This window comes from Nicotiana tabacum, chromosome 8 (genome assembly GCF_000715075.1).
Source record: "Nicotiana tabacum cultivar K326 chromosome 8, ASM71507v2, whole genome shotgun sequence".
In the NCBI taxonomy this organism is placed as follows: Eukaryota; Viridiplantae; Streptophyta; class Magnoliopsida; order Solanales; family Solanaceae; genus Nicotiana; species Nicotiana tabacum.
The window spans coordinates 118,165,277-118,192,130 of NC_134087.1; the positions used below are offsets into that span (position 1 = coordinate 118,165,277).

General features: G+C 38.1%; 2 protein-coding genes and 2 long non-coding RNA genes across 4 annotated transcripts; all 4 read right to left on the reverse strand.

The window, feature by feature from the left end:
* Positions 1–8,980: 8,980 nt before the first annotated feature.
* LOC142163611 (uncharacterized) lies at positions 8,981–10,707 on the reverse strand. The gene is made up of 3 exons (XR_012694557.1): positions 10,517–10,707; positions 10,106–10,162; positions 8,981–9,269 (listed from the first exon to the last, which is right to left on the reverse strand). It is a non-coding gene; the product is annotated as an uncharacterized LOC142163611 (long non-coding RNA).
* Positions 10,708–11,397: 690 nt separating this feature from the next.
* On the reverse strand, positions 11,398–13,022 carry LOC142163270 (uncharacterized). The gene is made up of 2 exons (XM_075220540.1): positions 12,308–13,022; positions 11,398–11,678 (listed from the first exon to the last, which is right to left on the reverse strand). The coding sequence occupies exons 1-2, from the start codon at positions 13,020–13,022 to the stop codon at positions 11,398–11,400; spliced, it is 996 nt and encodes a 331-aa protein (XP_075076641.1).
* Positions 13,023–14,150: 1,128 nt separating this feature from the next.
* LOC142163271 (uncharacterized) lies at positions 14,151–15,043 on the reverse strand. The gene is made up of 2 exons (XM_075220541.1): positions 14,600–15,043; positions 14,151–14,486 (listed from the first exon to the last, which is right to left on the reverse strand). The coding sequence occupies exons 1-2, from the start codon at positions 15,041–15,043 to the stop codon at positions 14,151–14,153; spliced, it is 780 nt and encodes a 259-aa protein (XP_075076642.1).
* Positions 15,044–16,637: 1,594 nt separating this feature from the next.
* On the reverse strand, positions 16,638–18,483 carry LOC142163612 (uncharacterized). Its single transcript, XR_012694558.1, has 3 exons — positions 18,187–18,483; positions 17,775–17,831; positions 16,638–16,926 (listed from the first exon to the last, which is right to left on the reverse strand). It is a non-coding gene; the product is annotated as an uncharacterized LOC142163612 (long non-coding RNA).
* Positions 18,484–26,854: the final 8,371 nt, after the last annotated feature.

Here is a 26,854-nt window from a genome sequence, read left to right on the forward strand (position 1 = left end):
TCGCCCGGGAGATTGAGGTTGTTTGCCGTCAGGAGCGAGAGGAGAGAGAGGCCAAGAGGCCTCGAGGATCGGGCAGTTATAATGGTGCTCCTTCGAGGGGCCAGTTTCAGCATGGTAGAGGTCGTTCATTCAGGCATGTTCAGTCCGCCCGCCCAAGTTATCGTGGGGCATTTTCAGGTCATGGTTAGCATGGTTCTCAGCAGGGCCAGTCATCACTCAGCGCTCTTCCAGCTCAGAGTTCATCTCATGCCCCATCAGCTTAGGGTTTTTCTATGCCGAGTGCATCTGCTAGTCACTCCGGTGCAAGGGGTTCCCTTCAGTCCCCTTCTCCAACACCTGGGAGTTGTTATGAGTGTGGTGAGATAGGCCACATGTGGAGGCATTGTCCTTGTCGTATTGCTAGTTCTCCCCAGCAGAGGGGTCAGTCATCGGATTCAGCGCCAATTCCTTTACCACCACCCGCTCAACCAGCTAGGGGTGGAGGTCAGTCAGCTAGGGGTCGCCCCAAAGGGGGAGGTCGATCAGGGAGCGGTCAGGCCCATTTCTATGCACTTCCAGGTAGATCCGATGCTATTGCTTCAGATGCTGTTATCACAGGTATTGTTTCAGTCTGCCATAGAGATGCCTCTATATTATTTGATCCTGGTTCCACCTTTTCTTCTATGTCATCATATTTTGCTCGTTATTTGGGTATGCCCCGTGAGTTTCTTGCTTTACCTGTTTATGTATCTATCCCGGTGGGCGATACTGTTTTTGTAGACCGTGTGTACCGGTCATGTGTGGTGACTATTGGGGGTCTGAAGACCCGAGTGGATCTATTACTATTGAGCATGGTGGATTTTGATGTCATTTTGGGCATGGATTGGTTATCTCCGTCTCGTGCTATTCTAGACTGTCATGCTAAGACAGTCACATTGGCTATGTCGGGTGTGCCACGGATCGAGTGGCGAGGTGTGACTGATTACGCTCCTAGTAGATTAATCTCTTTCTTGAGAGCCCAGTGTATGGTTGGGAAGGGTTGTCTTTCATACCTAGCGTTTGTGAGGGATGTTGGAGCTGAGACTCCCAGTATTGATTCTGTTTCAGTTGTGAGGGATTTTCCCGATATGTTTCCTACAGACCTGCCGGGCATGCCACCAGACAAGGATATTAATTTTGGTATTTACCTGGTGTCGGGCACTCAGCCCATTTCTATTCCGCCATATCGTATGGCACCAGCGGAGTTGAAGGAGTTAAAAGAGCAGCTTCAGGAACTCCTTGATAAGGGGTTCATTCGGCCTAGTGTGTCACCTTGGGTGTGCCGGTTCTATTTGTGAAGAAGAAGGATGGCACAATGAGAATGTGCATTGATTATAGGCAATTGAACAAGGTAACAATTAAGAACAAGTATCCTTTGCCTCGCATTGATGATATATTTGACCAGCTTCAAGGAGCGAGGGTGTTCTCCAAGATTGATCTCCGTTCAGGTTATCACCAATTGAAGATCAGGGACTCGGATATTCTTAAGACGGCTTTCAAGACCCGATATGGTCATTATGAGTTCTTGGTGATGTCTTTTGGGCTGATCAATTCCCCAGCAACGTTCATGCATTTGATGAACAGCGTGTTCCGGCCGTATCTCGATTCATTCGTCATAGTCTTCATTGATGATGTTCTGGTGTATTCGCGTAGTCAGGAGGAGCATGCGGAGCATTTGAAAGTTGTATTGCAGAGATTGAGGGAGGAGAAGCTTTATGCAAAATTCACCAAGTGTGAGTTTTGGCTTAGTTCAGTGGCTTTCTTGGGGCATGTGGTGTCCAGCGAGGGTATTCAGGTTGATCCAAAAAAGATAGAGGCAGTTCAGAGTTGGCCCAGACCGTCCTCAGCCACAGAGATTCAAAGTTTTCTTGTATGGCAGGCTATTATCGTCAGTTTGTTCAGGGATTCTCATCTATCGCATCGCCCTTGACCAAGTTGACTCAGAAGGGTGCTACATTTGTATGGTCGGACGAGTATGAGGAGAGCTTTCAGAAGCTCAAGATAGCTTTAACCACAGCTCCAGTGTTGGTTTTGCCATCAGTTTCAGGTTCATATACCGTGTATTGTGATGCTTCGAGAGTTGGGATTGGTTGTGTGTTGATGCAGGAGGGTAGAGTTATAGCTTATGCTTCTCGTCGGTTGAAGCTCCATGAGAAGAACTACCCTGTTCATGATTTGGAGTTGGCTGCCATAGTTCACGCATTGAAGATTTGGAGGCATTACCTGTATGGCGTATCTTGTGAGGTGTTCACCGATCATCGCAGTCTTCAACATTTGTTCAAGCAAAAGGATCTTAATTTAAGGTAGCGGAGATGGTTGGAGTTGCTTAAGGATTACTATATCACTATATTGTACCATCCGGGAAAGGCCAATGTGGTGGCCGATGCTTTGAGCCGAAAGGAAGTGAGTATGGGTAGTTTGGCATGTATTCCAGTTGGGGAGAGACCTCTTGCAGTTGATGTTCAGGCCTTGGCCAATCGGTTTGTGAGATTAGACATTTTGGAGCCCAGTCGGGTATTGGCATGTGTGGTTTCTCGGTCTTCATTATAGGATCTCATCAGAGAGCGCTAGTATGATGATCCGCATTTGCTTGTCCTTAAGGATAAAATTCAGCATGACGACCATCGGTGATGATGGGGTGTTGAGGATGCAGGGCCGGATTTGCGTGCCCAATGTGGATGGGCTTCGGGAATTGATTCTAGAGGAGGCCCATAGATCGTGGTATTCAATTCATCCGGGTTCCGCGAAGATGTATCAGGATTTGAAGCAGTACTATTGGTGCAGAAGAATGAAGAAAGATATTATGAGATTTGTAGCTCGGTGTCTCAATTGTCAACAGGTGAAATATGAGCATCATAGACCGGGTGGCTTGCTACAACAGATGGATATTCCTGAGTGGAAGTGGGAGAGAATCACTATGGACTTTGTTGTTGGACTTCCATGAACTTTGAGGAAGTTCGATGCTATTTGGGTAATTGTGGATCGGCTAACCAAGTCCACGCACTTCATTCTTGTGTGTACTACCTATTCTTCAGAGCGGTTGGCAGGGATTTATATCCGGGAGATTGTTCGTTTGCATGGCGTTCCGGTTTCCATCATTTCAGATAGAGGTACTCAGTTTACTTCCAGTTTTGGAGAGCCGTGCAGAAAGAGTTGGTACTCAAGTTGAGTTGAGCACAACTTCTCATCCTCAGACGGACAAGCAGTCCGAGCATACTATTTAGATATTCGAGGACATGCTGTGTGCTTGTGTTATTGATTTCGGAGGGTCATGGGATGAGTTCCTACCGCTTGCAGATTTTGCTTATAACAACAACTACCGGTCAAGTATTCATATGGCTCCATATGAGGCTTTGTATGGGAGGCGGTGCAAATCTCTAGTTGGTTGGTTCGAGCCCGGTGAGGTCAAGCTATTGGGGACTGATTTGGTACAGGATGCTTTGGAGAAGGTGAAGGTGATTTAGGAGACGCTTCATACAGTGTAGTCGAGGCAAAAGAGTTATGCTAATAGGAAGGTTCGAGATGTGTCCTACATGGTTGGCGAAAAGGTTCTGTTTAAGGTTTCACCCATGAAGGGTGTTATGAGATTTGAGAAGAAAGGAAAATTGAGTTCGCGGTTCATTGGGCCTTTTGAGGTGCTTCAGTGGATTTGGGAGGTGGCTTATGAGCTTGCTTTTCCACCCAGCTTGTCGAGTGTGCATTCTGTATTTCATGTTTCTATGCTCCGGAAGCATATCGGGGATCCGTCTCATGTTTTGGACTTCAGCACGATTCAGTTGGATGATGATTTGACCTTTGATGTGGAGTCACTAGCTATTTTGGGTTGTCAGGTTCGGAAGTTGAGGTCAAAGGATATAACTTCAGTGAAAGTGCAGTGGAGAGGTTGGCCCATGGAAGATGCTACCTGGGAGACCGAGCGGGAGATGCGGAGCAGATATCCTCACCTATTCGAGGCTTCAAGTATGTTTCTTGACTCGCTCGAGGACGAACATTTTTTGAAGTTGGGGAGAATGTTACGACCCAGTTAATCGTCTCATGAGTTACCGCTCCGTTTCCCCCATTTCAGCTTCTTTATGCTTTGTTATCCGTGTTTTTGTGGTATCGGGTTGGCGGATCGAGTCCGAAATGAGTATGGTGAAGTTTGAGACACTTAGTCTCTTTTAAGAAGGCTTAAGTTGAAAAAGTCAACCGGATATTGACTTATGTGTTAGAAGGCTCGGAAGTGAGTTTCGATGGTTCGGTTAGCTTCGGAATGTGATTTGTGACTTAGGAGCGCGATCGGAATGGGTTTTGGAGTTGTATAGAAGATTTAGGCTTAAATTGGCGAAGTTGATATTTTGGAGGTTCCAGTTGATAGGCGAGATTTTGATATAGGGGTCGGAATGGAATTCCGAGAGTGACAGTAGCTTCGTTTTGTCATTTGGGATGTGTGTGCAAAAGTTTAGGTCATTCGGACGAGATTTGATAGACTTTTTGATCGAAAGCATAATTTAAGAGTACTTGGAGTTCTTAGGCTTGAATCCTATGTTAAATTGGTTATTGATGTTGTTGTGAGCATTCCAAAGTTTTTAACAAGTTTGAACGATGTCATGGATGTGTTGGTACAATTGGTTTGAAGTTCCGAGAGTTCCGAGTAGGTTCCGGGATGTTTTAAGCCGAAAATCATAGTTGTAGCAGGTCTAGAAGGGTTGCAGGCCTCGGAACCCACCCGCGCGATCCATACAAAAAGACGTGCGGCCGCGGTATGTGCTGTGCGGACCGCACAAAATGAAGTGCGGCCGCAGTAGGTGCTGTGCGGACCGCACAAAATGCAGTCCGGCCACGGTGGGGAACATTTCACTGGTCCTACTTCGGAAGCTCATATCTTTTGATCTACAAGGTAATTTGAGATGATTCAAAAAACAAAAGTCGTAGCCCTTCGTGTCTAGTTTCTAGAAAGGTAAAGATATCGTAATTTAGACATCTGTAGCAAATGTTATGACCAAAATACTAAAGCTTGTCACTGCAAAGGAAAGCCTGTGCGGCCGCGGTCTTTTTTTGCGGGCCGCGGTCGATTTTGTACGGTACGCGGAGGTGGAAATCTGTGGGTTACTCTATAAATACAAGGTTTTGGGTTTTATTTGATATTTTGACCTAGAGAGCTTGGACCTTTGCGATTGTTCGAATGTTTTTCAAGAAATTCATCGGGGTAAGTGATTCTAACTCAGATTTGGCTAGAGTACATGAATCTATCATTGAATTCATCATTTAATTCATGATTTGGGATGAAATTTGGGAAGAAAATTGTGAAACCTTTCAAAAATATAAAATGATGATTTGAAGGACCAAATGGTATCGGAATTGGATATTTTTCGTATGGTTAGACTCGTGAGAGTATAAGAATTCTAGTTTTGTGAATTTTATCAGATGTGGGCCCAGGGGTCGGGTTTCACCAATTTTTGGAATTTTGTGGTAATTCGATTGTTTTTGCTTGGACTTTGTTCCCTTAGTATATTATGACGTATTCGTTCTGATTTTGGATAGATTCGACGTGCGTGGAGGTCGATTCGAGGGGCAAAGGCGTCGCGAGTTAGATATTTAGCCGGTTCGAGGAGAGTAATGATTGTAAATGATGCTCTGAGGGTTTGAAACCCCGAATCGCACATCGTAGTGATATATTGAGGTGAGGCACACGCTTGATGACGAGCGTGGGGTCGTGCACTATTAGGGATCGTGACTTGGTCCGTCCCGATTGATGATTTTACCGCGTATTTGACTGAAACTTATTTTCTATCATCATGATTTGGGTTGATTGCCATATTTAGGCTTATTTGAACCCTTCAGGGATTTTTATTATTATTTCCTCACTGTTTTGACTTATTACTTGAACTTAGTCGTGTTATTTTCCACTGTTTTACTACTTAGCCATCTTTACTCAGTTTTGAGACTTAAATGATATTTTTAAATGATGTTTTGGGCTGGGAAATACTGTTTTACTATTGCCCGAGGGACTTGTGATGATTTTTAGACTGAGTAAGGCCGAGGGCCTTGTTGTGAGGATACATTGATACTGATATGAGGCGAGGGCTTGAGATACATAAATATGCCATGAGGTGGCTTGATTGATATGAGGCCGAGGGCCTAGATTTGATGCCACGAGATGGCTTAATATTGCGCTTGGGCCGTAAGGGGCCCCTCCCGGAGTCTGCACACCCTCAGTGAGCGCGGGTACCCATTGTGATGTGAGATTGAGCCCGAGGGGCGGAAATTGTTGATGTTGTGCCCGAGGGGCGAACTTCTATGTGTTTACTTTATCATAACTGTCTATCAATTACTTGTTTATTTGTTGTAGAAGTACTTTATTTTGTTTTTCATTGGTTTACTGCTTACAAATTACCTATTTAATTGCTTCATTATAGAATACCCTGTGTATACATGTTTTCTTACTTTCAGTCATTATTTATCTTTATTACTCACTGAGTTGGAGTACTCACTTTACTCCCTGCACCCTGTGTGCAGATTCAGGCATAGCTGGTACCGTTCCTGAGTGCTGATTCTTCCAGTTCCAAGTGGTTTTTTTTCGAAGACTACGAGGTAGATGTTGACGTTCGCAGCCCCGTGTCTCTACTTCTCTATCATTTCTGTTTCCTTTCAAACACTTGTAGTAGTTTATGACTTTAGCAGACTAGTATTATGGTTCAGAGATGCTCGTGACTTATGACACCCCAGTTAGGGCTGTGTCGGGTTGGACTTTTCGCGTTGTTATCGATATTTCCGCTATTTAGTATTGTTTAAATCATGTTTAGACTATTTTTATGTTGATTAACTGCTTTAAAAGTTGAGTTGGGTTGAACTGGCTGGCCTTGTCTTCACGAGAGTCACCATCACGACCGTGTTCGGGGTTAGGGTCGTGACAAGCTTTCAAAATTGCTTTCAAGATCTAAATATTAGAAAACTAATTATATGACAGTTTTGTCCAATATAAAATTAATTTTTAAGGGTAAAAAAAGCGAACGACATTTTGCTAAAGGCCTTCATGCTTTTAATATAACTAGTTTAGTGTACGTGCATTGCACGTGTACCACGCGTCAATTAAATATATGTACAAAAATAATGTTTTTGACTACAAATGCTTCATCCCAATTTTATATATTTTTTTTTATCAATTTAGCATCGATATATTTGTGATAATTTTCATATATACTAACCTTAGCTTGTACTACATTTTCAATTGTTGTAATTTAAAGAAGGGGGGGGGGGGAGGAAATTTAGAAAACAATATGAAAAATTAGAGTTTTGGAATAAGAAAAATGAATCTAGTCATCTAAAAAATGTAAGGTTATTCTCACCATTTTATTCCCTTCGTTTGAGTCGTCTGCTTATTTTCATCTCATAAAAGTTTGTATAACCAAAACTGGCGATAATATATAATAAATATCAAATATGTGAATAAAGTTACACACGAACATAAAAAATACTAAGCGACATGAAGTTTAAATCAATAATTAAAGCTTAGATCATAAATTAATATGATTAAGTTATCATGCCAAAAAAAAATTTACAAGAACTATGAAATACATGGCACATTTAAAAAAAATTAAAAGACTAAAAGAATTCATTCCTCCTAATCTCGTCCCAAAATCATATGAATACTATATTCATTAGATAAATAAATATCAAATACAAAAATATAATAGAAGAAAATCGAACTTTTCTGTAAAAACCTATCAGAAAGAGAACTAAATAACTTTCAAAAGCCTATCCAACAATTAATAACTAACCATGGAAGGTTAGGAACAAACAAAATATTGAAATAGCAATACATGTGTCGAAATAATTGAAAGTTTTAGACTGAAAAAGAGAAAAAAAAGAGGTTTCTGAATGCTAAATCAATAGGTAATTTGACTTCAAATTGTAGTCCTACAGGCAATCAAATATTTATTTGATGTATTTTTTTCCAACTTTTCTGTCAGATAAAATTTACTACATTCGAATATTAAAAATTAAAATTACACCAACATATTTTCGTAAAGAAATCAATTCAAATCATTAGATCTTGTTAAATAGTGGAATGAATTTAAATTCGGTTTTTTTTTGGCCATGAATTAGAGCTTTATGTAGCTGCTATATATGTATTTCCGATAATAATATCTTCTTAAAAGATTTACTACTTTTTGAATTGTGACTGAATAGAATTTATTTGAGTTATATAAAATTATAAAATAAACGTTAGAGATTTTTTTAACATAATAAATATTGTTCTCATTTAGCTAGCTCAATAAATAAAGATATCATATACCATACAAGTTTTTCGGATGCTTTATTTGTGATTTAAAAAGGACTTATATAAAAATTTGTAAATTAAATCTGTTGGTCTTCTAAAAATTTAGGATGAAAGTTGACATTATACCTCCTAAAAATTTATAGTGACAATATAAAGTTTAAAAAATAACTAATGTTGAATAATATTTTACTACAACTAACTTAATTTAAAAAGATAATATAGCGAGACATTGTCACCTATAAGACTGAATAACCGAATGCAAGAAAGAAAAAAAAACTACAACTCATTTATAATATATTTGGTCATCTACTATTTCATCTTTATTGCTTCAAATTCATATTAATATCAATTTGACTCTTAATCTTGTATCATAAATTGACTTTTTAATTTCTTTCATCATTAATGCTCTTTCTACAAAAATTAATTTATATACCTTAAAGAGTTGTCAACGTGACAAATAAACTTACTTATATAATGAATTTTCAAAAATATTAACTTGAACTCTTTTGCATTAGTTAATTAAAAATCTTAATTATTTATTTTCGACATTAAAGAAAATAAATTAACTTTTTGTCACACCCCAACCTTGTGAGGTGTGGCTGGCACCCGATGCCCGAAGGCCCGAGCGAACCAACCATGAGATATGATCCGAAATATAATAACCTGCAGGTAGAAGAGCCCAACACGACATATATATATATAAACTAGGCCAACAAGGCTGTAACAACAGTATAACAGCTATCCAGAAGGCCGATAGGGCGATACGAAAAATATATATATACAATGACCGCTAGTCTGCAAGCCTCTAAGAGTGTAAGACAATCTCAACAGGGCGGGACAAAGCCCCCGACATGCCCAAAACCACACATATACATCTGTAATAGTACCTATGGACTCAAAGTCAGCAACTCCGAAGAAGTGGAGTGCGAAACCCAACGCTGATCCTGGGGGTCCTACTGAGGAGGCACACCACTCTGTCTATTCGAACCTGTGGGCATGAACACAGCGCATAAAAATGCGTCAGTACGAAATATGTACTGAATATGTAGGGCGACAAGTGTAACATGAAAAATGTAATTAACAAGAGAAGAGACATAAAGATAATTTAAATTCTGAAACTAGCCTCGGTAGGAAACTAAAATTCAACATGGATATAAATGTATGCTCGTGACACCGTCGTTCACTATCGCTACTTATAATATATCAATAAATCCCTCTGTGGGGCTATAATATCCATAACATACCCGGCCATAATAAAGGCTCGGTAGAATCGTACCCGGCCACGTGAAGCTCGGTAATCCCAACTGATCAGTGGTTACACAATATGTGTCATACCCGGCCGTCTATAATGCGGCTCGGTAATGAAAGTAAATACATACATATACTAGATCATAAATTATATAGGTGCAATGCGAAACCAACCTTAAAAGACGTATTCTAAGAAGAGTCGAAGTGGCCTATCATCATTCTTCCCCGACTATCATGGTTGTGGCTAAAAATATTTAATTTTCAACTACGAGCCAACAAGTACTAAGAACATGAGAGTTGTGTATTATGAGTACCTTTGAAGTAAATGTTACTTATTCATGATTTATATGAACGTCGAAAGGAGAACGAGTAAAAGGCTCTAGTTTTTTTTAAGCAAGGAGCAAGAAAATCCGAGAATTCATAGATATCCTCTAGAGTAAGCAATCTATGAGAAAAGATCAGGTCTAAGCATCTTTATAAGTTGAAGGTGAAATAACTCGAATCCGACGAGACAATTCGATAAACGTTTATTCGAATTCTAGTCATGCCGAAAAGTATAGCGAAAGCCCTACATACCTTGTCGATGGAGTTATATACTGTTTCCAAGACCTCAAAAGCCTTAGGAATGATTTCCTACATAATACAAACCATTCAAAATCAAATTCAAGCTCATAGCTTAAATAATTCTTCATTTAGACATTTACGCGACAACTTGTGGCCATGAATTTGTAGACTCTTTTGTAGATTAATTTCCCCCCAACACACCACCAAATTTTACTTTACTACATCTCCTCATCAACAGAATTCCATCCATGTCTTCACAGATCCAAACAACACAATAAAATCATATAGAACAGCCCCAACAATCAAGCCATATTAAGAGAGGTTTCTAAAAAAATCAAGAATATTTCTATAGAGGTTTCAACTATTTCTTAAGAATTCTTACGGTAGAAGTTTACAAAGATCAAAGAGGAAGTTAAATCATACCTTATGTGACCAGAATTACTCAAAATTCGAAATTACAAGACGGAGTCTTGCTATGAAAAGTGAAACACCGAAAAATTCACGATTCCGAAGCTACCATGGTGTTCTCCATCTTGAGGATGACTAAATTGTTGTTATGCTTGGCTAGATGGATGGGAGAAGTTTGAGAGGAAATCCCTAGGTTTTTGGTTCTGTTTTGGATAGGATAAAACGCAGGGGTTCTGTTTTAAAAATTGACTTAAATAAAGAAAATTTGACTAAACCCGACTAGGCACACTGTTCCCGTAACAATGTGCACCCCTGTACGAAAATGTTAATATCTCTATACTCCTAAGTTGTATTAACAAACGGTTTGTTGCGTTGGAAACTAGACTCATAGACCTTCGATTCGGTAGGTAGAACACACCATAACTCCCAGTATATTAAGAGAAAGGTTATCAACATTTTATCCAAATTCCAGTGAAATTTAAACCCGTAACTTGCGCGCGATCTTTATCGAATTTTTAATCACAACTCAAATGACTTCCAATCTTAACGTATAACTATCGCATCATTTAAATATCTCATAGAAATTATCTTCCTACCGAATTATCCCATTTACAGCATGATAACGCCGAATACACAAGGTGTAACATTCTCCCCTCCTTAAGAACATTCGTTCTCGAATGTTAACGGTTAACCTAACTTCTTAATTTTTTTTTTTAAAAAAAATTCGCCAGAGTTTCCCCTATAAATATGAATATCCAAAACCTGCCATCAGCCCAAACATACATATCTAAGGCCACACAGGACTACACATCATAATAATAACATCAACTTGGCCTCACCCGGCCATTTACTTATACAATAATGATAATAAGAAGGTTAGCCATAACTTAATTACCTTAACTGTCACTGGTTGATATATGTGCAACACCTGCCATGTTTGTCTCAGGCATATCACCTGAAGACTCAAATAAATGAGGGTATCTGGACTTCATGTCCTCCTCGGCCTCCCATGTCATTTCCTCTACATTATTGCTCCTCCAAAGTACTTTTACTGAGGCTACCTCTTTAGTCCGTAGCTTACGGATTTGACGGTCAAGAATGGCAATAGGTATTTCTTCATATGACAAGTTCTCGGAAACTTCAATATCCTCGATAGGGCTGATGCAAGAAGGATCACCTAAGAATTTCCGAAGCATGGAAATGTGAAATACCGGATGGATTGCTTCTAATTCTGGTGGCAGGTCAAGTTTGTAGGCTACTCGCCCAATTCTCTGAACAATCTGATATGGCCCAACATATCTAGGGTTGAGTTTTCCTTTCTTACCAAATCTCATTACACCCTTTATAGGCGACACTTTCAAGAATACCCAGTCTCCCACAGCAAATCCAAGTCTCGACGTCGGTTATCTGAATATGATTTCTGTCGACTTTGAGCTGTACGCAACCTTTCCTGGATCAACTTTACCTTTTCTACAGTTTGCTGTACCAATTCAGGTCCTAGCAACTTTGTCTCACCAACATCAAACTAGCCAATAGGAGATCTGCATTTCCTCCCATATAGTGCCTCATAAGGTGCCATCTGAATACCGACATGATAACTGTTATTGTAGGCAAACTCAATAAGCGGTAAATGATCTTCCCAACTTCCCTTGAAGTCTAAGACACAAGCTCGCAAAATATCTTCAAGTGTCTGAATAGTGCGTTCGGCTTGTCCGTCGGTCTGCGGATGAAATGCTGTACTAAGGTTAACAAGAGTACCCAAACCTTCTTGAAAAGACCTCCAGAAATTAGCTGTAAATTGGGCACCTCTGTCAGATATAATAGAAAACGGAACTCCATGTAGCCGAACTATTTCCTTGATATACAGGCTCGCATAGTCTTCAGCTAAATAGGTGGTCCTAACTGGGAGAAAGTGAGCTGATTTCGTCAGCCTATCCACAATGACCCAAATAGAATTGAACTTACGGCGAGAATTGGGCAATCCTGTAATGAAATCCATATTAATCGATTCCCATTTCCAAGCTGGAATCTCAATATTTTGAAGTAGCCCTCCAGGTTTCTGGTGTTCAGCTTTAACCTGCTGGCAGTTGGGACACTGAGCCACAAATGTGGCTATATCTTTCTTCATGCCGTTCCACCAGTATAGCTGACGAAGATCATGATACATTTTGGTTGAACTAGGATGAACTGAGTACCGAGACTGGTGCATCTCTGTCATAATTTGCTTATGAAGCTCCCCAACATTAGGTACACACCATCGGCCTTTATATTTTTGAATTCCATCATCAGATTGCTCGAACAACTGCTTCTTCTGAAAAGGGATACTCTCTTTAATTTTGACTAACTCCGGATCCTCAAATTGACGCATTTCTACCTCAGCTACCAGTGATGACCCCGCAATATTTTGGACTACTACACCCTGGTCACCTGTATCATGTAGCCGTACACTCAGGTTAGCCAATTGATATATCTCTTTAGTCATTTCTAATTTCCCAGCTTCTACATGCTTCAAGCTGCCCATGGATTTACGACTCAATGCATCAGCTACCACATTCGCTTTGCCCGGATGGTACAAAATATCCACATCATAGTCCTTCAGCAATTCAAGCCATCTTCTTTGTCTCAAGTTCAAGTCTTTCTGCTTAAATATATATTGTAAACTTTTGTGATCTGTATAGATATCCACATGAACACCATAAAGATAATGACGCCATATTTTTAAGGCAAATATAACGGCTGCTAACTCAATATCGTGAGTCGGATAATTGTATTCGTGCTTCCGCAACTGCCTCGAAGCATATGCAATAACTTTTCCATGCTGCATTAGAACACATCCCAATCCAACCCTGGATGCATCACAATATACCACATAACCTTCAGATCCTTCCGGAAGTGCTAGAACAGGTGCTGATGTTAAGCGTTTCTTCAACTCATGAAAGCTCCTTTCACATGCATCAGACCATTGGAACTTAACGGCTTTGTGTGTCAATTTTGTCATGGGAGCAGCAATAGAAGAGAAGTTCTCAACAAATCTCCGATAATAACCAGCTAAGCCCAAGAAACTACTAACTTCCGTAGGAGTTGTAGGTCTAGGCCAGTTTTGTACTGCTTCAATTTTCTGACCATCTACCTTAATACCTTTATCGAAAACGATATGCCCAAGGAAAGCCACTGAATTCAACCAAAATTCACATTTGGAGAATTTAGCATATAATTTCTGATTTTTCAAAGTCTGCAACACCACATGCAAATGATCCTCATGTTCTGCTTCTGATTGAGAATATACCAGAATATCATCAATGAAAACAATTACAAATATATCTAGAAATGGCTTGAAAACCCGATTCATTAAATCCATAAAAGCTGCTGGCGCATTAGTAAGACCGAAAGACATCACAAGAAATTCATAATGGCCATATCTAGTTCGGAAAGCCGTTTTCGGAATATCTCTCTCCTTAACTCGCAATTGGTGATAGCCGGATCGAAGGTCAATCTTTGAGAAATATTTGGCACCTTGCAACTGATCAAACAAATCATCAATTCTGGGTAAAGGGTACTTGTTCTTGATAGTCACTTTGTTGAGCTGGCGATAGTCAATACACATTCTTAACGAACCATCCTTCTTACAAACAAACAACACTGGTGCACCCTAGGGAGATGTGCTGGGCCTGATAAAGCCCTTATTCAAAAGATCCTTCAACTGGGCTTTCAATTCTTTTAACTCAGCAGGAGCCATTATGTATGGAGGAGTAGATATTGGTTGAGTATCTGGAAGCATATCAATAGCAAAGTCGATTTCTCTTTCTGGAGGAAGACCAGGAAGTTCATCAGGAAATTCATTCACGACGGGAACCGATTGAAGGGTTGGAGATTTCACCTCCATATCATGAACTCGTACCAAATGATAGATGTACCCTTTCAAAATCATCCTTCGAGCTTTAAGGTAAGAAATAAACTTTCCCTTAGGCGCTGCAGCATCACCTTTCTATTCAACAATAGGCTCACTTGGAAATTTAAAACGAACAATCTTTGTCCAGCAATCTATATTGGCATAACAAGAAGCCAACCAATCCATACCATAATGATATCAAAATCGACCATTTCTAGCTCATGCAAATCTGCTAACGTATGGCGGTCATGAATCTTCACGTCACAACTTCGATATACCCGTCTAACTACAACAGACTCACCCATTGGCGTAGATACCTCAAAGGACTGTTGCAACAATTTAGGCTCTCTATCCCATTTACTAGCAACGAAGGGGGAGATATACGACAATGTAGAACCAGGATCTATCAAGGCATACATATCGATAGAAAAGACGGATAGTATACCTGTAACCACGTCCGGAGATGACTCTAAATCCTGACGACTCGATAAAACATATATGCGATTTTGCTGACCTCCTGAACCAGAAGCTCCAAATCTTCCCCTACCCCTGCCAGCTGATGTCTGCATACTCTGTCTAGGAGGACGTACCGAAGAAGAAGAAGAAGCCCCTGCAGATGTCGTCGGCTGAGCCATACCCCCTCCACCTGTCATCGGACAATGTCTCATAATATGACCTGGCTATCCACATGTATAACATGCATCAGAACCCTGATGACATGGTCCAAAATGATTTCGGCCACATCGATCACATCTAGGAAACTGAGGCCTCATCTGACTGAACTCGCCTCTAAATTGTGGACCTGGGGTCCGTGAACTCTGACATGGACCAGAATAAGTGGTCTGATCCTGGCGCTGTCCCTGAAACTATGGCGGTGCACTGGCTGCCGGATAAGACTGACGCCGGGGAAACTGTGGCCTAAATCCACCTCGAAACTCCCCCATGTTACCTGCGAACCGCGCCCTCTTCTGCTGCCCTCTATCATGCTCTCGATTGGCTCGTTGTTGCCTCTTGTGATCCTCTAGACCCTGTGCATATGCTTGAATACGGGCAATATCCATTCCTTGGTTTAGAGAAGCTGTAGTGCACTCATTTATCAAGTGTGCCCCCAAACCACTAACAAACTGGTGTACCCGATCACTCATATCAGCAACAATCGTAGGAGCATACCTAGCCAAAGAGTTGAACTGCATGCTATATTCCCGAACGCTCATATTACCCTGTTCTAAGTGTAAGAACCTATCTCGTCGGGCTCTTCGAAGCTCGATTGGCAAATATTGCTGTAAAAATGCCTCAGAGAACTCCTTCCATGTCACTGGTGGCACATTAGGCCCCCGAGTTTGCTTCCAAGTCTCATACCATGTCACAGCAACATCACGTAGTCTATAAGAAGTAAACTCCACTGACTCAACATCCGTGGCATGTATAATTTGTAAGGTCCGTTGCATAAGATCCAGAAAATCCTGTGGGTCAGCATTAGGATCAACCCCTGTAAATACTGGAGGATCCAAGTTGATAAAGTCTCGAACTCTCGCACTCACGGACCTATCAGCAATACCGAAGGTCTGGTGTTGGGCCTGGGAGGCCACTATTCGAGTCAGCAATTGTACAACACTCCGCATGTCTAGGTCCTGATCAGGAACAACTGGGAGAGGGACTGGAGGTATGTTAGCTCCTCTACGCCCTTCCGGGGGTGGGGGGGTACTGCCCCGAAAGCTTGAGAATCAGCCTCATTTTGTGGCTCATGTTGATCTACATTAGCAGGTGGCACCTGACTTGTGCCCTCTCCCGCCTCCTTGTCCAACCTCTGAATAAATTTCATAGCCACTTGTCGTCTCCTAGTGTTAGGCATCACTGAGAAGGTAAACAAAAAAGAGAATTAGGAATGAACACTTAAGACTAGGCTCTATTGCACGATCTAGATCAAGAAGAAAGTAATAATCCTAAATGCCCAATAGCCTCATGTTTATAAGTGTGGTGCACAACACACCATAAACAAGACTCTACTTGACACGACTTGTAGACTCCCTAGGACTGACCTGCTCTGATACCAAGTTTGTCACACCCCAACCTTGTGAGGTGTGGCTGGCACCCGATGCCCGAAGGCCCGAGCGAACCAACCATGAGATATGATCCGAAATATAATAACCTGCAGGTAGAAGAGCCCAACACGACATATATATATATATATATATATATATATATATATATATATATATATATATATATATATATATATATATATATATAAACTAGGCCAACAAGGCTGTAACAACAGTATAACAGCTATCCAGAAGGCCGATAGGGCGATACGAAAAATATATATATACAATGACCGCTAGTCTGCAAGCCTCTAAGAGTGTAAGACAATCTCAACAGGGCGGGACAAAGCCCCCGACATGCCCAAAACCACACATATACATCTGTAATAGTACCTATGGACTCAAAGTCAGCAACTCCGAAGAAGTGGAGTGCGAAACCCAACGCTGATCCTGGGGGTCCTACTGAGGAGGCACACCACTCTGTCTATTCGAACCTGTGGGCATGAACACAACGCATAAAAATGCGTCAGTACGAAATATGTACTGAATATGTAGGGCGACAAGTGTAACATGAAAAATGTAATTAACAAGAGAAGAGACATAGAGATAATTTAAATTCTGAAACTAGCCTCGGTAGGAAACTAAAATTCAACATGGATATAAATGTATGCTCGTGACACCGTCGTTCACTATCGCTACTTATAATATATCACATTATATAATAATAAAACCCTCTGTGGGGCTATAATATCCATAACATACCCGACCATAATAAAGGCTCGGTAGAATCGTACCCGGCCACGTGAAGCTCGGTAATCCCAACTGATCAGTGGTTACACAATATGTGTCATACCCGGCCATCTATAATGCGGCTCGGTAATGAAAGTAAATACATACATATACTAGATCATAAATTATATAGGTGCAATGCGAAACCAACCTTAAAAGACGTATTCTAAGAAGAGTCGAAGTGGCCTATCATCATTCTTCCCCGACTATCATGGTTGTGGCTAAAAATATTTAATTTTCAACTACAAGCCAACAAGTACTAAGAACATGAGAGTTGTGTATTATGAGTACCTTTGAAGTAAATGTTACTTATTCATGATTTATATGAACGTCGAAAGGAGAACGAGTAACAAGCTCTAGTTCTTTTTAAGCAAGGAACAAGGAAATCCGAGAATTCATAGATATCCTCTAGAGTAAGCAATCTATGAGAAAAGATCAGGTCTAAGCATCTTTATAAGTTGAAGGTGAAATAACTCGAATCCGACGAGACAATTCGATAAACGTTTATTCGAATTCTAGTCATGCCGAAAAGTATAGCGAAAGCTCTACATACCTTGTCGATGGAGTTATATACTGTTTCCAAGACCTCAAAAGCCTTAGGAATGATTTCCTACACAATACAAACCATTCAAAATCAAATTCAAGCTCATAGCTTAAATAATTCTTCATTTAGACATTTACGCGAACAACTTGTGGCCATGAATTTGTAGACTCTTTTGTAGATTAATTTCCCCCCAACACACCACCAAATTTTACTTTACTACATCTCCTCATCAACAAAATTCCATCCATGTCTTCACAGATCCAAACAACACAATAAAATCATATAGAACAGCCCCAACAATCAAGCCATATTAAGAGAGGTTTCTAAAAAAATCAAGAATATTTCTATAGAGGTTTCAACTATTTCTTAAGAATTCTTACGGTAGAAGTTTACAAAGATCAAAGAGGAAGTTAAATCATACCTTATGTGACCAGAATTACTCAAAATTCGAAATTACAAGACGGAGTCTTGCTATGAAAAGTGAAACACCGAAGAATTCACGATTCCGAAGCTACCATGGTGTTCTCCATCTTGAGGATGACTAAATTGTTGTTATGCTTGGCTAGATGGATGGGAGAAGTTTGAGAGGAAATCCCTAGGTTTTTGGTTCTGTTTTGGAGAGGATAAAACGCAGGGGTTCTGTTTTAAAAATTGACTTAAATAAAGAAATTTTGACTAAACCCGACTAGGCACACTGTTCCCGTAACAGTGTGCACCCCTGTACGAAAATGTTAATATCTCTATACTCCTAAGTTGTATTAACAAACGGTTTGTTGCGTTGGAAACTAGACTCATAGACCTTCGATTCGGTAGGTAGAACACACCATAACTCCCAGTATATTGAGAGAAAGGTCATCAACATTTTATCCAAATTCCAGTGAAATTTAAACCCGTAACTTGCGCGCGATCTTTGTCAAATTTTTAATCACAACTCAAATGACTTCCAATCTTAACGTATAACTATCACATCATTTAAATATCTCATAGAAATTATCTTCCTACCGAATTATCCCATTTACAACATGATAACGCCGAATACACAAGGTGTAACACTTTTATTATCAAATTCTTAATATTAGTTCATCCCAATTTTAAAATTTAACTATAATTAGAACTTTGTTGAATAGAATTTTTGATTTCAAATAGTTAAAAACCATTAGTATGTCAATTTTGATTCGTTTTAGTGCTTCCAAAATCATTGTTCATTAGTATGTCAATATTGATTCGTTTTTGTGCTTCTAAAATTATTGTGCTTTTTTACTTCTAGAAAATATTACGAATAATTTCTAAAGTTTTGAATAATAAAAAATATTATAGTTTAATATAGTTTTAAAGCTTTAATATTAATAGCGTCAAATAAGGATATACATATAAGGTAAAAAGGTTAATAATTTAAAGTGCTAAATATTAGGATTTGCTATCTAGTTTAATAAGGAAAGATTTAATAAAACTAATTTTAGTTGATTTTAAAGTCCTAAAATTTAGGAAAGCAACTTAAAATTACAAATTTATCCAATGTAAAATCTTTTTTTAAAGGGTAAAAAAGGCGAACGACATTTCGCTAAGGGCCTTCGTGCTTTTAATATAGTACTAGTCTTAGCGTACGCGCGTTGCGCGTGTCCCTCGTGTTAATAAAAATTAAATTTTATAAATAAAACAAATATTATTCAAAAGATATGTTTGTGTTATAATATAAAATTAACAAAAATTTACAAGCTCCAAAATAATAAATATTAATCATATTTAGGGGTTTGATCTAGTCTAATAGTTTTTCCTTCAGTTGTTTCTCTTGCTTGCTTTATTATACAAAAAGTCATAGGAGTAGCATTTGATTGAAAGGTAAAAAAAATCGTTCAACTTTACTTGAGGACTTGGGTCCGTGCATTGCATTTATATTTCATGTTACTTATTATAAAATTTATGTAAGATGGTTTACCGATAGTTTTTTTTTACCTTTACTTATTTTATGGTACTGCAAAAGCTGTAACCTTATTCTATTGATAACTTAGTAATCACATAGGCATCCGAACTCGATTATTATTAATAGTTATTATAATTTTTTTTGCTCGATTATTATCTTATTTTAACTATAATTTCTTTCTAAAGTACTTTTTTTTACACGCGACCAATTACATATACATATGTCCTTTTTCTAATCCTATTTATGTGTACAAAATATATATTGATCAACTTATTTTACCATTTAAAATAATATCACTATTAAAAAAGATTATCATTTGATTATTTCTTAATATTTAGACAATAAAAATGGACAAATATCATGAGTATACTTCAAATTCTACGTCCTTATTTTTAAAAGAAAATAGAACGTCCCAATTGCTTTTTAAAGTCTAAATTCATGCCACCTCATTAATATTTTCATTTTTTAAAATCAAAACTATGACTTACGTGCACTATTTCTTACATGCCCTTTTAAATATTAGGCATATAATTGCTGGATCAATTAGTTACTTTAATTTTACTTAAAACACACGTTAATTTGCTCTTTTTTATTCCAAAGAATATATGTCCATGAAAGTAACATGTAAGAATTATAATTTTGTAACATATATAGTTCAAATAAGGAAAAGATTTAAGTTAGGTAAAAATTTAATTGACTTTAAAGTCCTAAATTTTAGGATTTCCTACCTAGTTCAAACAGAAAATAATTTAATAATAAAAATTTAGTCGATTTCAAACTTTTGGAAGTTGGCCAATGTGCAAAAGAAATACTTGCCAATGTGCAAAAGAAATCCAGCACGCTATGGCCTATAGTAAATAATCTCGCGTCGCGCGCGTGTACCCTATCTCAAAAGTATAAAATATTAAAATTACATAAATATTATATAAAATTATGTTTGAGTTATAAGATAAAAGTTAAAGAAAATAGTGTAAGTTCTTAAATATAATAATTATTGATTCTATTAATTAACTATGAAGAAACTATGGCCCATATAAGCTCTCAAACATCTTAGTCAATATATTCAACATAAAATTCATTCTTAAATTGTACGTATGAGTGTAACACTCCTATATATGACATATATAGCTAGTATTTATATATGTTTCCTTATTTAATTATATAAGTAGGCCTATATAAGTATTTCTTATCTTTAATGATTATTCTATCATCAATTGGTTTATATGTGTAAGGTAATTTGCATAAAAGTTGAGATATTTAGGTTAGTGATCAATTTTATGTGTTTATTCTACGTTTGTGTTTAATTGTAATGGTAAAATCTGAATATATTTTTAAGTTTTAAATATTAAGATTTTGTACATAGTGCAAATAAGATTTGGTAAATAAAACTTAGTAGATATTTTAAATACCTAAAAATTAAGAAAATAATTAAAGGACTATTTCGTATAATGTAAACTCTATTTTTAAAAGGTAAAAATGATGAACGATATTTCGTTAAGGGCCTTCGTGCTTTTATATGTACATTCTATGTTATATAAAAAAAATGCACATAACTTATACACTTTTGTGACTACCAAATATTAATAATTTTGGTTGCGGGCTAAAACTGATCTTTGCTCATTTGTCTATTTTAGAGTTGGGTGACTTGTAGTGAGAATATGCAAAATTTTGCACAAACGATATTGGCCTATTCGGCTTTGTGAGTGATTGTGAATAAAGCTCTATAGTGATTTTAATGCTTTAGTCTTTGCCCCAAAATATACATTTCATTGTTTACCTTGAAAATGGTAACTATATTTATATTAGATTTGTAATTCTAAAAATATGTGATTTATCTTAATACTAGTGGTTAGACAGTAGATGCTAAGCGTAAATAAAAAAAATAAGAAATGCAAACCAATAGAGTTATAATATGGGACTCGAGCTGGCTGAAGCAGGGCCTCGAGGTCTAGACGGGCTAATAGCGATGAGCTATTGATGAAGAATCAATGATAACGAGAGCCTCAAAAATGGTCTTTTTGCGATTAATAATGAGCAATAAATAAAGAACAATAAATGAACAATGAAAGAATAAGCAATAAATATGAAGAACAATTGTTTAAGCAGAGAGCAGAGAATGTTGTATTGTATTCAATATGTTGTGTAATAATCTGAATCTCTTTACAAGATGACAAGAGTCCCCTTTATATAGGAGGGGGAATCGCAACATAGTCTAATAATAATGAGGGAATGCTATTGGTACAACTGTATAATAACTTAGTACGGATTAGTACTATCCTTTGCAGACCTGGATAGATCTAACCACGTGCATTTGGGAATTTTCTCGCCTCTCCATGACGATCATCGATTGTACTGCTCCGAGGTCGACCATAATGAACCTTCGATGTGCTCCCTCGAGAGGTGCGGATGTGCTCCCTCGAGGGACACACCTCGGGGTTGCACCTTATGCCCTACTTCGAGCTTCTTCGAGGTTAGGCGTGGAGCGACATAATAGCCCTAAAATCGGACCGCCAATTTTTGCCGTATACATTACGTAATGTATTTCACTTCTCTAAATTCAAACTCTACGGAGTTTGACCAATATTTTAAAATGTATTGTGTTTATCACATTAACATGAGAAGAATTGCAATTGATAGTATTTTTCTTTTAACAATCCCACTGAAGGATTATCCATATAGTTATTTAATTAGTTTCTTATTCATTTAAGTCATCACATAAACAAAAAGGACAAAAAGATGTGAATGCCACGGATATTGGCACATGAATACAACCAATCACTGAATCTTTTTCCATAGGTCAGACTATTATATATGAGAAGGAGTCAACGCTCATGATAGAAAAGTGATGACACAAGCTCTCAAAATGTCAAAGAGCTTATAATATATAATATTTACAACTTGGACTTCATGAGACCAGGTTACATATCCTCTAACAAAAATAATAAGAGGAGTTGAATTTCACCTTCAAAAATTGGCGTGGGAACAACGTGTTACTTCTCGTTCATGGATATTGAATATCAGTGTATAATAAGCAATTTCCTGCTCTTAGGGTGTGATTAGTATGAAGGGAAAAATATTTTCTTAAAACCTATTTTTCATTGATAACGTCATAAACTAACTACCTTTTGGAGGGTGGGGGGGTTTGGGATGGGAGCGTGAGGGGGATTATGGGGATTGGGGATGAGGTTGGGGGTGGGGGTGCCAGGAGGGGGGGGGGAGTTGGTAAGGTAGAAACCATCCGTTGGAAATGGCATGGGAGACTTTCGAGAAATTTCCTCTTCTTGCCTGGAAAGTTATTTTCTAGAAAATAGAGAAAAATGTATTCTTAACAAAGTATTTTTAAAATATTTAAGCCACCTAAATACAAGTATTAACTTGTGTCACGTTTTAACTTGTGCCCGTTTTGCAAAAAAAATTGCAAGCGTACCTGCTTTTTCGCATAACTTCAGCATACGGGGCTGAAGTAGCAAAGGCAATCACGCAAAACTTCAGCATTCTAGTAGCCGGGCCTGAAGTTTAGCTCTAGAGCTGAAGTTTTTGTTTTTGTAACTGACGAACTTCAGCTCTAGAGCTGAAGTTTTTGCTTTGTAACTGAGGAACTTCAGCTCTAGAGTTGAAGTTTTTGTCTTTGTAACTGTGGAACTTCAGCTCTAGAACTGAAGTTTTATTTTTGTAACTGACGAACTTCAGCTCTAGAGCTGAAGTTTTTGCCTTTGTAACTGGGGAACTTCAGCTCTAGAGCTGAAGTTTTTGTTTGTTTATAATTTCATTTGCCACACCATCTTCTTTCTATCAATAATCCTTGCAGTTGTGGCTGTTTTTTTGCTCTTAAATGATACAACAACAACGTTATGGTGATGATCTTTTGCATGCCTTGATGATGAAATTACACTTCTGTTATGGTGACATGCAGACGTAGAAACACATTGACCCATTTATTTGTATTCACGATACCAATAACCCAAATTCTATTTAATTTTCAAAATTTGAACTCCTTTAAGAATTTAATTTCGGGGCCATCTGTGTGTGTCGAGCAAGAGCTGAGAAGAAAGAAGAGCAATTACTTGACCCCTATTTTGTGCCATCTTTTCAGCAAAACAAATTTGTGTGTCGAGCAAGAGCTGAGAAGAAAGCAAATTGGTTGTTTAAGATGTATAGGTTGGCGTGAAAATTTATAAGACTCACCGGAGAAATAAGAAGAAGCAGATAGGGATGAACCTTACTTCTGGAAAAAGAAAAGATAAAACTTTAAGGAGGAGAAGGAGGAGGAGAAAGGGGATGAAATTGTTTAAAAAGTGGGTACAAGTTAAAAGTTTTAAAAAAAAATGGGTATAGGTTAAATGGGGGTACTACTACTACTACTACTACTACTATATGGGTGATTTGCAGTCATACCCTATATTTATGCCACCTTTTAACCTATACCCTATTTTTAAAAACTATTGATTTGGTAGCCAGCTAACAAAAAATCCGTAATAATATGACCATTATACCCCTGACAAAACATATAAAAGATGTATCACGCATAAATCAATTTACGATTCTCCTCCATCACTCCGTCTCTCCTCAGATCGCCTCTCGCAAACCAGAAATTTGAACAAGATTCACATTCCAAATTCAACATTACAAAATACATTGTAAGTATTCCAATTCATCTTCAGAATTCAAAATAGTTTAGAAGGGTGTACTCATTAGTTTAGACAATTTAAAAGGGAAAAGGAGTCGGTAGGTCATAATATTTTTGGGCTAAATAACAAGTACTATTTGCAATAAAGTTTCTGGTGGGAAAAACAGGGTAATTGGCCCAAATAATTGCTTTACGTTATTTCCTCTAAATACTACTACTACTATTACATGGGCGATTTGTAGCCATACCCTATATTTATGCCACCTTTTAATCTATATCCTATTTTTAAAAACTATTAATATGGTAGCCAGCTAATAAAATAATTCGTAATAATATGACCATTATACCCCTAACAAAAAATATAAAAGATGCATCACACATAAATCAATTTACGGTTCTCCTCCATCACTCCGTCTCTCCTCAGATCGCCTCTCACAAACCAGAAATTTGAACTAGATTCAAATTCCAAATTCAAAATTACAAAATACATTGTAAGTATTCCAATTCATCTTCAGAATTCAAAATAGTTTTTGAAACTGATTGATTTCATGATATATGTTTCTATAATTATTTTTGTAATTCACACTTGAATATATGTTTCTGATTGATTGATTGAAGTTGTTCCGAATGAAACATGAACTTTCGCTGATAGATTACGAATGAATTTGCATTTTAAATATGTTTCACGTTGAATTCTAACATTCTAATCTGACAAATTCAAATATGCTGAAGTTTTCCATTGCATAATAAGCTGAATGTCACGACCCCGGTTCGCCCTCCGTGAACCATCGTGACGACACCTAGTCCTCTACGACAAGGTAAGCCTAAATTACGGAAGATAACCAAAGTGCGGAATAAAAACAAATTAAAACAGAATGAAGAGTGATAAAACAATGTTTAAAAGTGCCGCTCGGCATACACAATATTTAACTCTCAAACCAATACATACTTCCAAGACCTGAAAACCCATGAATTACAAGCTAAGGATCACTACAAAGTACTCTAACTCCAGAATATCTAACAAGGAAAAGAAATACAGAAGGGCAAATGTTTAAAAGCTATAATAGAAAGGGACTCATCGGTTTGTGGACGTGGCAGATATACCTCAAAGTCAGTGAAACAGTCGCCTCGCCTTAAGAGTGATAGGACTGAGTCGCAGTACCTGGATCTGCACATGAAAAATATGCGCAGAAGGGGCATGAGTACACCACAGCAGTACTCAGTAAGAGCCAAGCCTAACCTCGGTTGGGTAGTGACGAGGAAGGTTAGGGCCCTACCGAGAAAAAATAAAGAATATGAGACATGACAATATAAGATAAGCAGTACATTTGAAAACTAACAATAAGAATTTAATACAGGAAAACAAGGAATTCAATAACTAAAACAGAGGCAAAAACAATCACAAGGAAATAACTAGGGATCTCTCAGTATCCCGAGGATCTCTTAGTACCCTCAATAAATGCCAGGGATCTCTTGGTATCCCGAGGATCCCTCGGTATCCTCAATATATGCTAGGGATCTCTTGGTATCCCGAGGATCTCTCGGTATCCTCAATATGTGCTAGGGATCTCTTGGTATCCCAAGGATCTCTTGGTATCCTCAATAGACGTGCCAGGGATCTCTCGATATCCCGTACCTTAGTTCAAATCATAAATACGTACAGGGTATCTCCCGGGATGCCGACCCGTAGTCTCAAAGTAAAACACACGGCAACAACACAAGAATACTCAATTAAGCTCAATTTCGTATAAAATAAACAGGTAATTCTAATCTAACATGCTTCACATAGTTCAATTAAGGCAGTTTGAGAAAATAAATAGTTAAGTCAATTAGACATGCTTTTTCTAAGCTAACAGCAGGTTTAAATTGCAAGTAAAATGAAATAGGAAAAGGAACATAATTGAAAGTACTTAAAGAAAATCGGATTTTTCAACAATTAGCTCAAGTACGCACTCGTCACCTCGCATACAAGGCATTTCAAATATCAAATATATTGAATCCTAAGGGGGGAAGGTCCCCCAACAAGGTTAGACAAGCCACTTACCTCAAACCGGCTCAAAATCAACCTGAAACCACGCTCTTACCACGAGTACTCGACTCCAAATGACCCAAATTTATTCAATTCAATTGCATAATTTAAATAACACTTCAAGTAACTGATTCTACAAATAAATTCTAAGCTAATACGCGGAATTAGGTAAAATAACCAAAACGCCCCTCTGGTCCACGTCTCGGAATCAGGTAAATTTATATTTTCAGAATCCTCACATTCTTCCGAGTTCATGCATACCAAAATTATCCAAATCTAAGGTAAAATTCCCAATCAAAAGTCAAATTCTAGGTCTAAGAACTTTCTTCCAACTTTTCCTCAATTTTCATCTCCAATCCGAAATTAAATGATGAATTCATGTTTGGATTAATGGGTTACAAGCAAAAAGGAGTTAAGAATCGTTACCCAATCGATATCTCTAAAAATCCCTCAAAGCCTCGCTCAAATCCGAGCTCCCAAGCTTTACTTTTCACAAAAATGACTAACCCTCG